This window comes from Vipera ursinii, assembly GCF_947247035.1.
Source record: "Vipera ursinii genome assembly, chromosome: 2".
Taxonomy (NCBI): domain Eukaryota; kingdom Metazoa; phylum Chordata; class Lepidosauria; order Squamata; family Viperidae; genus Vipera; species Vipera ursinii.
The window spans coordinates 174,050,638-174,063,427 of record NC_139513.1 but is presented as its reverse complement, the minus strand read 5'-3'; the positions used below and the strand labels follow the sequence as shown (position 1 = coordinate 174,063,427).

General features: G+C 42.4%; 1 protein-coding gene across 1 annotated transcript in view; it reads right to left on the bottom strand.

Annotated features, from left to right (window-relative positions):
* The window catches only part of LOC310634926 (intercellular adhesion molecule 5-like), a 28,693-nt gene that overhangs the window by 12,148 nt on the left and 3,755 nt on the right, over positions 1–12,790 (bottom strand). Inside the window, exons 2-5 of the mRNA XM_083353462.1 lie at positions 11,698–11,970; positions 9,075–9,392; positions 3,532–3,810; positions 1,414–1,692 (exon numbers count right to left, since the gene is read on the bottom strand). Coding sequence (XP_083209588.1) covers positions 1,414–1,692; positions 3,532–3,810; positions 9,075–9,392; positions 11,698–11,970 — 1,149 coding nt within the window. The remainder of the gene's footprint in view (positions 1–1,413; positions 1,693–3,531; positions 3,811–9,074; positions 9,393–11,697; positions 11,971–12,790) is intronic.

The following is a 12,790-nucleotide window of genomic DNA, read 5'->3' as shown; positions in this document are numbered from 1 at the left end:
GAAATAGAAAACCAGGAGTACTGGATGAGAGAAAAAGCACTTGAGGGTGAGGACTGGGAGAAAGGAATGGGAGTTGGTTTGGGGTTCCGGTTTCTCCAGCAGTAAAAAGACCTCCTTTCCCCCAAAGGAGGTCTACTTAATTACAGGGGTACCTACTGCAGAGATGCTTCCTCAGTAGTACAGAGAAACAGCTTAGCTGCTGCAGGGTCTAGGATGCAGGGGACTTTTTACATACTATATATCTAACAGTATACTGGTCAACCACTGGACATGTGTCACACATTGGCATTTCACCTGGATATGGCTTACCAGCAGTGCCACTTCTGCACTCCTGGGGACAGCCGCACTCTTGGTTGCAACTTCATTTGTGCATCATCAGAATTGCATTAATACAATGGACCACTATGTCACAATAGAGAATCCTGGTTGCACTCCTGTACTCCTGCATGAAGGCATACGTAGGTACTCTTCCCTTCCTCCTCTCTTCTGCTTTGATTGCCCCTTAGGTCAAGGGGCAGGGTTAGGAGTAGGGAGAAGGATGGTCTGGTTGCTCCCAGCTGCTCTTGTTTGGAAGGCAGAAAGAATAGGGGAAAGAGGAGAGAAGTGGCCAATTACTAGCACCAAAAAAGGGGTTCCCCACTTGCCTTTCTCCTCCCACTGCTTCTTGGGTGGACAGAGTCCCTCCTGCTTTGTGCCGAGGCAGAATGGAAAGTGGAAGGGCACTCAGAATTTCTTTGGGGCCAGGTCTCACCTTGCGTAGATATTTCAGCTGCCTCCATCTCTGCTTCCTCTCCCTATACTCCCGACAAAAGGTTGAAACCAGGTCTGTAGACCCTCTCGCCACCACTAATTCCAGGCATCTTTAATTCAGTGCTGGCAGTGCCTGTAGCAACACTATAGAATTACACCTCCTTGTTCCTTCCTGATAGACATTGAATTGCAAATGAGCTTGTCTGCCTCCTTTGCCCACCACTTATGCTAACACAGAATGATATTGAAAGTGGCAGTGAGTGTGTTTGCTAGATTTTTTATTGTTCGTTTTAATGCAAACTACAAAGACGAAAGGGTCCTAGCATTGCTGAAAAGGCAGGCAGGTTGCTGGCTCTTCCTGGGTTCCCATCTATAATTATAAGCCTGCTTGCTTTTATTGGGGGCTAAAATAATGGACTGTTTTGCAGCCAGAGTGCACCGTTATTCAGTGGAAGCAGCAACACAGACAAGAATTTGGATGGGTTATTGTGCGATCTCCAGCAATATAATCAAAAAGTTTTTGTCTCTTAGATCCTAACTGGGCAATTCCAAGCAGAACCAAAATGGTTCAAATGTACTAATTTGCAGGGATAAAAGAAATAAGCCTTTTAATGGAAAACAAGCAGACAACTTATTGTTGCAGGAAGGATATTCTGTACTCACAGAAGACGGTGAGAGTGGCAGAGGTGTGCTTTGTCATGGTTTTCCCATCAATTTCCATTTCCACAGCACATACAAATTCTTGCTCATTATCTTCCTCTTGAGCTGTCAGGTTGAATTGCAAAGGAAATTCATCACTGGATGCCAAGATTCCCCCAGAAGCATTTTGGATCTGAAGAAAAATCCTGGGGGGTTCAGGCACTGATGAATTGCATAGAACGGTCACAAGCTGATTGGCAAGGGCCTCAGAGGGGTGGATTTCCAAAGAAGGCTGTGGAAAACCTGCAATTTGGGGGGGGGGAAAGAACACTACTTCTGAAACAGCTCAGGCAGCTGGGAACTATATCAAATGCTAGGCACTATTTCACAGATAAATAGTCTTAAGAATTTGTTTATGAACAGATATGTGTAATCGCCGATCACCAGATGCTTTGCAGTACCAGACCAATCAACTCCAGCTAGCACAGGCAGTGATCAAATTATAACAGGAAAATTCACAGGCTGGGTGGAAATTACATAAGGTACCAAAGAAGGAAACATGATGTTACATTTTTGGCATATCCAGCAGCATATTTTTGGCAGAGTTTTATGTATTTACAGTTCTGGGTCCAGATTATTTTTTGTGCAGCCTGCTCAAGGAGAGAAAGAACAGATGGGTACAAGGATCGTGGGATTTGGAAGATCACCTGATGACTGGAAAAAAATAAGGCTGTAAACATGACCTGCTTGTTCCTCTCTCAGGTTCTTTAGAACTTTGCACAGTAGCTTATCACGATGTCATCTCACAAACATCTCACTGCATTTGTCATAAGCATTCTCTCTGCTTCAGAAATGCCTTCTTATGGGGCTAGAGGGAACTATGGCTTTAAGAACCCAGGCAAAACCCTAGATGTGGAATTGGTCCATAGTTGTTGATGTCTTGTGTGGGTTTTTTTTTTTGCTAATGGTTTCTAATGAGATAGAACCATTTACCCACCTTAAACTGGCAGCAAATGAGATAAAAGGAAAGCAATTCAAATCCTTCCTGGTCTGCTGCCATTAGAAGCTTATTCAACAGCAGGCACACACAGATTGAAATCTTATGCAACCCTCCAAAGTCCCAAAGACCTTCCAAAATTTGAACCCAAAGTAAGGCAAAAGGCAAAAAATGAATACATGGAGAAATAATTACACTGAATTTACTTGGCATTTGATCTGCCTGAGCTTAATTTTTCTTGAAGCTTTCCACCTATTTGTTGAAATTAGACCCTTGGCATACCACTCAGCAGCAACTGGAACTCCTGCTTCAAAATCTATTACAATCCCCCACCCCTCCCCTTTTAATAGAAAGTATGGTATACTGTCATTCTTAGTGATGATTGCATGTCAGCAGAAGACACATCCACACAGGTCTTGACCTGGAGACATGAAGACTGGGTGTTACTCAGCTACAAAGGAAGGCCTTTGTCCCAAAGTCTGAAAACAAGTGAAATCATTCCCCATTGTTTTTGGTGTCAGATCTACTTGAGATCTGGACTAGTTAATAAGCTTGCTGTTGAGTACAAATGCTTTTTACCTTCCCTCTGTCTTTGCCTTATCCCGACCTTCATTGTTCTGGACTCACAATATGTGTGACCCCAAAGACATGAACAAAAGTTACAGTGAAGTGGCACCGTCTCCACTGCAGATAATCTGCTTAGTACCATCATTCCTTCTCCTAGGTCAGGGGTGTCAAACTCAATTTCATTGAGGGCCGCATCAGCATTGCGGTTGCCCTTAGGGGGCCGGGTGGGTGTGGCCAGGGTGGGCAGGGCCTACTGGGTGGGCATGGCTAGAGTGCGTATGGCCTATTGGGTGGCCGTGGCCAGCTCTACATCGTTGGCATCAAGGGTGCCTATGGGGGCCTGGGCAGGAGTGGGACAGATCTGAGGGTCTCTGGCAGAAGGAGGGTCTCAGGGCCAGGGCCAAGGCAGTGGGGGCCGTTCCCTCACTGTTTCCAGGATGGCTTCGCGGGCCACATGAAACCACTTTGCGGGCCAGATCCGGCCCCCGGGCCTTGTGTTTGACATGTCTGTCCTAGGTCCTAGCTAGCTTGTTTTGGAAACAAGCCACAATTCTCTGAAAATCAGAGCAGCCACTCACTGTAGATATGTATGGTTTCCACTGCAGATTTGGTCATGGGCCCCAGGGACACGGTGCAGTTTAGCTGATAGTTTCCTGTTGGCAAGGAAGACACCTGAGCTTCAGCTCTCACAGTATTGCCTGACAGAGTGATGCTGGCATTCAGACTCTGTTCTCCAAACTTCAAGTCAAATTGGGCCTCTTCAGCTGGGAAGATCCCAGCAACCTCGCAGGTCACACTCAGGTTAGAGCTAGCTTCTACGTAGCGCAAAGTGTGAAGCTGGGGATCTGCCAGAAAATCTATAAGAAAGAATTTTTCTGGTTATTTCTCTGCCAGGAAAGCCATCAGATAGGAGAGTCTCTGTAAGCACCCTCTTAAGAAACCAGATTAGTTCCATGAATCCCCCCAAGAAAGCTACTCTTCTCTGTAAATGTTTGTCCTTTACTCTCTGACCAGTCAGGAAGTTCTGGGACTTCATTTTTTCTTCTCCTATCATTAATAATATTTGTCTAATTTATCCACAATGGGCATATCAGCCTTTGGAGGCAATATATGACTCCCTGGATTTTCTCTGCGCTTGTGTATACATGACAACACCATGCTTATTGTAAGACTTGAAAATTTCCTCCTGAGCATGTATTTTGACTTACCACTGGACGGGAACACTGGAATAACTGAGTACTTGATAGACTTGATAGAAGCTAAGGACTCATTGACCCTTGTAATGCGGTACACCTACTAGTGCCAGATCAGCATAGGAATGGATTTGGAGGATACCACATAATTCAGCAATGCTGTTGTTAAATAGCGGGTTCTTTGGTGCAGGAATGACGACGCGAAGCTGAGTACAGGATAACTCATTATTTATTATTTGCTGGAACTGTACTGAGGCAAAGGCTGCAACCAGCCGCAATATATAGTCTAGCCCCTAGGTGGCAGCCAATAGGTTTGAATCAACCATTGCTGCCTGGGGATAGCCAATTGCAGCACAGGAGACTGGTAGTCTGGGTTGCTGGAGAGCCGTTAGCTGCTCCAGCAACCCACGTGATGTATCACAAGAGCCCAGTACATAACAGCTGTGCTGCTGACTATCAATGTGATGACATTTCTCTTGGTTCTCTCCAGATTTCCTGCCCCAACTGCTCCCCACCCCAAGGATTCTTCTAATGGCTTAGGTCCAGATTATCTGAGGGAACACCTGCTGCCGACATTAACTCCCCATCGTCCTGTGCGCTCCCACAGGGAGAGCCTTCTTAGGGTACCGCCGGTGAAGGATTGCCGGCGGGTGGCTCCCAGAGAGAGGGCCTTCTCTGTGGGTGCGCCTACCCTTTGGAACCAACTTCCTATGGAACTTAGGACTGCCCCCGACCTCCGTTCATTTCGCCGGGACCTAAAAACTTGGCTCTTTGAGCTGTCTGGCCTAGACTGAGGGGTTTTTAATTGGGTTTTAAAGTTTTAACTTTTGGGCTTAAATTTAATTAATTGTTTTAAATTTATTTTAACTTTTGTATTGTATGGTTTTAATTGCTCTGTAAACCGCCCTGACTCCTATGGGAATAGAGCGGTATATAAGTCAAATAAATTAATAATAATAATAATAATAATAATAATAATAATAATAATAATAATAATAATAATAATAATAATAATAATAATAAATGAAACCGAATGAAATGAGAAGTTGTTCTGTAGTTTTAAAAAAAGTGTTAGTGTTCAAAATCACTTTTGAAGCAGATCCCCATTTTAGGAAACAGAATGAAAATGGGGGTGGGAATGATATGTGAGCAGATTAAGGTTTTGTTTGTCAATGTTCCTCCTTAACTAACAAAACTGACAAATATAAATTGGAGTGCTGGTGGTGATCACTGAGGAAGTTGGATGGGGTATCAGGGGGCCTACTGTTGATAAGTGGGAAAGCATGTTGTGAAAGCATCCAGGAGAAGCTTTTAAAATTTCACAGGTTCACATAATCTCCACTTATTGTTTTTTCACTGACATAATGTACTCACTAGTTATTTTGATCTTTTTGGGCCCTTCACTGTTCTTAACCACTTGATGTTTTTCACCTCAGTTACGGGGCATGTTTATTTCTAAAACTTATCTTGAGCCTTTTAGAAGAAACAGGAAAATGACATACAGCCAGTTAATGTTCTCAGGTATCCAGGTACACATGTTTGTGTGACAATCATTAAAGAAATCTGCCTGCATCTTTTCTTTCCGATGCCCTTATACTCACTCGGTTACAGGTAAAATTTGGGGGCAGTTAATTCTCCAGGCGCCAGAACAGAGTTGTGAGTCACAACCATCATAACTTCATTAAAGCATCCAGCTCAGGGAGACTAAAGGGCAATGTCTTTGACATACAGTTATTAATAGACTCCCACTAACAAGATTACAATAATTACATATTTTGGGCCTGCTCAGTAGCATTAGAATGCCTTTCCTGAATGCAGAACTAGGAACTGGGATGGAGGAAGGGGGAAAAACCTGAAGCAATTCTTTGTCCTTTCAATGAAATTCTTACTAGGTTGGCTCACTTCAATAGCTTACCAAATTAAATAGCCTGCAATTAATTTTAATTGTTCAAAATTATCTGAGAAATCAGGGAAAATACAGGAATTCTTAAGCGGCCCAACTTTTTTTTCCACTTCAACATAAGAAAATATTTGTATATATCACTGCATTAAGAGTCCCTTTTCCACTGGGACAAGTTGAAGTCTGGCCGCCATATTCATCAGTCGTTGCTTAGCCCAATTTCAAAAGATCCTTGGTTCTTCTAACAGGAAATGATCCTTCCTCCTTTTGACAATTTATGCATGACACAGAGGAGAGAATAAGGGAACACTTATTTTGTCATCCTCCTCTAGCCACTGCTACCTTTGCTTCCTTATCACTAGCATATTTTATTTATTTATTTTTATTTATTTTAATTCCATTTATATCCCGCCCTTCTCCGAAGACATAATAATAATAATAATAATAATAATAATAATAATAATAATAATAATAATAATAATAATAATAATATGTCCTTAAACAACAACAAAAAATCAACCCTGGTTTTATCAGGTTGGGTTAATCTTTCTAGCTGCATTTACTCTTCTTGTTGTTCTTCCTCCTTGTTATTATTTGTTTTCAAGGACTACTGAGACATGACTGGTGTTATAGTGATGTCACTAGAGTAGATAGGCCCAAAATATGCAGAGATGGTGGGAGCACTGGGTTCAAATATATCAAAAGGACATATTAAGCCTTCCAGAGTCACATCACATCCACTATTTTAAGCCTTAAATTGCAAAAAACAAAACAAAAAAGGGAAGTGAAAAATGTAGGACAGTGATAATTAGTCATTTTGTTATGACATTTCAGTGACACAACCTTTCAAGATAGTAAAATGTAACCCATGCTTACAAAAATAATTATTTAAGTAAAAGCTGATTAAAAACAAGATGGCAACCCAGCCAACCACAGAAACCCAGAAAGGGCTCCTGCTACCTTAGTCCAAAGTCTGGTGGAAGAGCCAAGTCTTCAAAGCCCCCCAGAATAACAGGCAGGGTAGGTACCACCTGGATTGCAGGGGAACTTCATTCCAGAGGGCAGGCACAGGGGCAGAAATTACCTGCCTCTTGATGACAGCATGTCAGCCCTGTTAGTTCTTATCAGTTGGGCAGACACTATAGAAGGTAGAGGAAAAACTCAACTAAATGGCCCTATGCCACATAGGGCTTTATAGGTCATAACACACACCTTAAATTGTACTTGGGAACAGACTGAGGCATCCCCCTCACTGCCCATGCTGCTGCATTCTGGACCAGTTGAAGCTTCTGAGTGATCTTCAGGGGCAGCCCCATGTAGAGCACATTGTAGTGGTCCAGCACAAAGTGACTAGGTCATGAGTGATTATCTGAAGGGCCTCCTGATCTAGGAAAGGGCACGGCTAGCACATCAGATGAATTTCTGTAAAGGCCTTCTTGGCTACCACTGTCACCTGCTCATTGAGCAGGAGTGGTTAAGTCCATAAAGACCCCCAGTTTGTGCACCACTCTGGAGTGGGGAAGTATAACCTAACCCAGCAAACCTTGTATTGGAAGCTGGAGAAAGATGGAGAAGCAAGATTTGACCCCAGTCTCCTCTGATAATAAGAACAGAAAGTGAGTCTGAATAAGTAATGAGCATAGGAGAAAATTTAAACATTGCAACCTCTCAAAGTTGAGGTCTAATCAGGAACACTGCAGAAAACCACTGTTATAATTAGGATCCTTAACAATGTGGATCTTTATATTTTCCTTTTCAGGCATGTCTTTCGTTTGTGACTTCAAATTTGAAAGATTAACATGATACATGTTCAGGGAGCTGAATTCTTCACATGTCACTGAACTAATTTTCAGCAGCCACAGCTCACATGACCAATGCTGCATTACTTTATTTTCAACAACATCTAGAGATCAGTAGCTTTTCCAATTCTGATAAAAGTTGTTCTTTACATGGTGAGCTTGCAGTCTTTGTAATAGTAAAATGGAAGAAACTATAATAATTTGCTGTGTGTACCATTGAGTGTATGAGAATGGAGATCTACATCCAGGGCATACCCCAAAATCCCATGTGGACATACATTGAGGGTGAAGAATGATGGGTGGTTTGAAAAAAAAATATCTAGGACAATAAGGACTGAAATCAAAGCCGTAGTGGCCCAATGGTTAGAATGCAGTACTACAGGCTAATTCTGCCCTCAGACTACTCAGTCCTGACCTGGCTCAAGGTTGACTTAGTCTTCCATCCTTCTGAAGTCAGTAAAATGAGGACCCAGATTGTTGGGAGCAATATGATGACTCTGTAAATTGCTTAGAGAGGGTTGTAAAGCACTATGAAGCACTATATAAGTCTAAGTGTTGTTGCTATTGCTATTGCTATTCATTAGCAGTTTTGATTTCCCAGAAGTTAGTTTAGAACCTGGTTCCTGGATTCCCAATGCATCTGAATTACATTCCCAAGCACTGTTTGGTTTGATCCAATCTCTTCGCTCTTGATAAGTCCCTTTTCTATCACTGTTTGAACCTTCTGTTAGTACCGTAGTAGTGACTACCAGGGAAAGATCTGCGGGTAGATGTTCAGAGACATCAGAACTTCACTGTGCAGAATAAGCAGCAGCCCACTTGCCCCCCCCACCCCCTCCAGTGTAATAATGTTGACTCACCACATCCGTCCTCTCCACCAATATAAAGCCATTAAATACATAATGCAAACCTACCTAACTGCAACGTGGGAAGTGTCACGCTTTGCCTGCCAGTGATCCCAAATTCAGTTCTCAAGTTAGATCAGAACTCAGGTTCCCCCATAGTCCCCCGGCACAAGCGTTCCTCTAAGATCCAAATAGACCACTCACTCCTCTCTTTCTGAGCAAATAAGATTCCCAGATATTGGGATTATCGCTTTTAATGTTTCTTCAGTTTTTGAGCTCTTTTCTTTCTATTTTGATAACTATTCACCACTTTTATTGGGGGAGGAAGCTTCATTCTGGAGAAGATAAAGAAATAATAATAAGAAGAAGAAACTTGCAACTCACCAAAGACTTTTAGGACTTCGCTGAAAGAAGTCTTTTCAAGGAGCTGCCCTCGAGGCCTCATGTCCAGAGCGATGTGGCAGGTGACTTCCTCCATGTGATTGTCCTGCTGAGCAGTTATGGGGAAGGTCACTAGGATGTCACTTGCTCCAGGAGCATTGTGATTCTCAAAGGTCTCTATGTGGAGTTTTTCTGTTCCTTTATACAATGTCACAGTGAGGAGCTGGATGGGAGCAGCACTGGCAACTCGGCATGTCAAATTATACACTTTGCCCATCTCCATTATTGGCACTGGATCCAGCACTACATGTTCTGGAATTTCTGCAATGATATATGGAAGCCTACTGGGAAAGGGTTTCAAATGAAGGTGGCAGCTGCTGAAGAAATCCCATAGGAAGGGAAGGCTCAAATCATTTTGATCAGGCATAGACAGCATGTGACCCTCCAAATGATATTGAACAACCACAAGTCCCAGCTAGTATATTCAATCATGCAGCACAAGGGCAATCACTATCCAGCAATCTTTGGAATGACGTACGGTAGATTGTCTGTCCCACTGATCTAGACCATTGAAGATGTCTCCTCTCCAAATTCTCATAGAGATATATTTCATAGACAAAACAGATTTAAAGTAGTAGTGGTGACCATTTATGGGAATCTTGCCAATCACCTATGGTTTTGTCTGTATTCTAGTAAAGCAAGAAGCAGCTCTCGGAAAAGCAGGCAAGGGTAAAATCTTAGCTATGTTAAATATTTAGACACGTCTTTCAGCCCTGTGGACTACACATTCCCAGTGCATTTTTCAAGGTTTCTCTGCTCAGGCGATCATCTCAAGGTTTGATTGTAATTTTAGAGGTAAAGTGTCATGGGGAAAGAGAAAACCCAAGATTGCCGAATTATTGGTGGCGGAGTGGCTAGAATGCAGTATTGCAGGCAAACCCTGCCAACAGCCAGGAGTTTGATCCTGACCAACTCAAGGTTGATTCGGCCTTCCATCCTTCTGAAGTCAGTAAAATGAGGACCCAGATGGTTAGGGGAAATATGCTGACTCTGTAAATTGCTTAGAGAGGGCTGTAAAACGCTATGGATTGGCATATAAGTCTAAGTGCTATTGCTATTATTTTCTGTTTCTTGAGGCACGACTCCTCAAGCACCATGCATTGCTAGACTCTGCCCTTAGCCTGTTAGATACAACTTTAATTGTGTACCTTATCCCAACACCCATTTTTATCTCACCAAGCTTTGTTTCCTTAGGGATCTGAATGGTATAAATCTGGAAATTGTCTTTCTAGGCCACATCTTTAAATACTTTGTAGATAATCTATTGTTAATATGCTCATATGGTTCCCATGGAGATGCAGTAGCTTCTAGCTATGCAGGATGCGATAACCCACTTCTGGAAAGGTGCATATCTCAATCATTGAAGACCAGGGCTTTTTTTCTCATAGAACGCTCAGAACGGAGTTCCGGCACCTTTTTTGGATGGAACCTTGTAGGATAGGCAAGGCGGGTTGTATGACGTGTGTGAGTTCCGGCACCTTTTCCTTTTACAAAAAAAGCACTGTTGAAGACTACCTAAAGGCCATTATTTTATTCTGAGAACATTTGACCAGTAGTTGTGCCTTATCAAAATCTCTTACATTCAACCCCAACAAGTTAATTGGTTGCAATCTGGAGATGCCTGTAAAGCAACATGCAGTTGGAGACGATCATCATGGTCCCTTTTGGTGATACTAGAGGGAACAGCTCTTGGGTTATATCCAGGGCTTTTTTTCTCATAGAACGCTCAGAACAGAGTTCCGGCACCTTTTTTTGGATGGAACCTTGTAGGGTAGGCAAGGCGGGTTGTATGACGTCTGTGAGTTCCGGCACCTTTTTCTTTTACAAAAAAAACACTGGATATATCTATCTGGATATGAACTTCAGACTGCCTCCTTTTTAGTGATTCAGACCTTCCAGTTTTCCTCCCCATTTTTCTTTTCCCTTCCTCTGCTTTCTTCAGTTCCCTACCATTTCTATGAACTTTTTTTTTTAAAGCTCTGGACTTAGATATAAAGCCGAACTGGAGTTCTGTTCAGCACCTTGATGTCTTCCATGGGCTCATAGGGGAATGAGGTAAAAGGTTATTATGTTTTTATTGTGAAGAAATAATAATAATAATAATGATAATGATAATAATACCACTAGTTAATTGCAAAAGACCGCTTTACTTGGAACAGCTTACATCCTAAGATAGTCCCTTTAATATTATTAAACAACACCTGCCTATGCCAGGTCCTTGGGAAGCACTTGATTGGTGGGTAAAAATGGCAGATCCAGTCTAAACATCTGGCTGATTGTGCAACCAACCATGATAATAATAACGCTTGTTGCTGAAGCTGGAAAGTCTTACTAGGCTAGGCTGTGGAACCTGGAATTTAGCCCAGTGGTCCATTCTAATTAGCATCACGGTATCTGTATAACATTCAAAAGTGCCCTGGGTCACATTCTGATTTCGTTCATATATATTTTTCCAACTCTCAGGCTCGGCTGGTCTAGACTAAGTAATTACTTAGACGAAAAGCTGCTTAAGATAGTCTTTTACAGATATAAACAACTAACAGATCTTTGCATCATCACCACTTACGATAGACCATGATGTTTGCCTGAACAGATTTATGCTCTCCGTAACAGCTGAAGGAGCACTCAGTGGCAGACGCCCACTCTGTGATGTTCACAAGCTGGAAAACTGCCCAATGAGTCCCATTGTCTTTCCTCTCCTTCATCAGCGATGTCTCCAAGCCTCCCCTGGCATCTGCCTCCTGGCAGCTGGTACTGCAGTTCAGCCAGAGAGAACCTCCATGCTCCACCACAGGCTTTTCTGGCCAAATGGTCACATCAAACGTGTGCTGTTCTGCTCCTGAAATAGGGCATTCAGAAGGGATTTACCAACTAGTTGGTCCAAAAGATCACATAGAGACTTATAGGTTTCTGGGTTCAGAGATAGGGAACATCCTATAGGCTTATGTAGGAATCTCAATCCATTCCCTCCCTTTCTCTCTCAAGGCATTTTAGCAACAGACTATGTTTATCATACCAAAATAACTAAAGAAACATGAGAGCATCATTCTTGTAGCTACAGTTTATACACAGTTTATAAAAGAAGGAATCTCAGGGAACACAAATGGAATTATTCCAAGAAAACCACTTGCATTTAAAGAAAAATGTGCCTAAATGACTATATATATTAGACTGAACTTCAAGTCAGTGCACACAAACAATGCTTTTCACTCAACCAAACTTTTCTTTGCAAGAAAGACTAGCTTTTAGAAGAATGACTTTACTTCACTCACTCTATGAAATGCTAGGTTTGCATTCCTGCAGTCTTCAGGTATTTATCTAGGCTGCATTAACAGAGGGATAGAATCAAGATCACGTGAAGTATTAATACCACTTTACAATGCCTTGGTAAGGCCACACTTGGACTACTGCATCCAGTTTTGGTCACCACGATGTAAAAAAGATGTTGAGACTCTGGAAAGAGTACAGAGAAGAGCAACAATGATAATTAGGGGACTGGAGGCTAAAACATATAAGGAACAGCTGCTGGAATTGGGTATGTCTACTTTAATGAAGAGAAGGACGTGGGGTGACAGGATAGCAGTGTTCCAATATCTCAGGGGCTGCCACAAAGTAGAGGGAGTCAAGCTATTCTCCAAAGCACCTGAAGGCAGGACAAG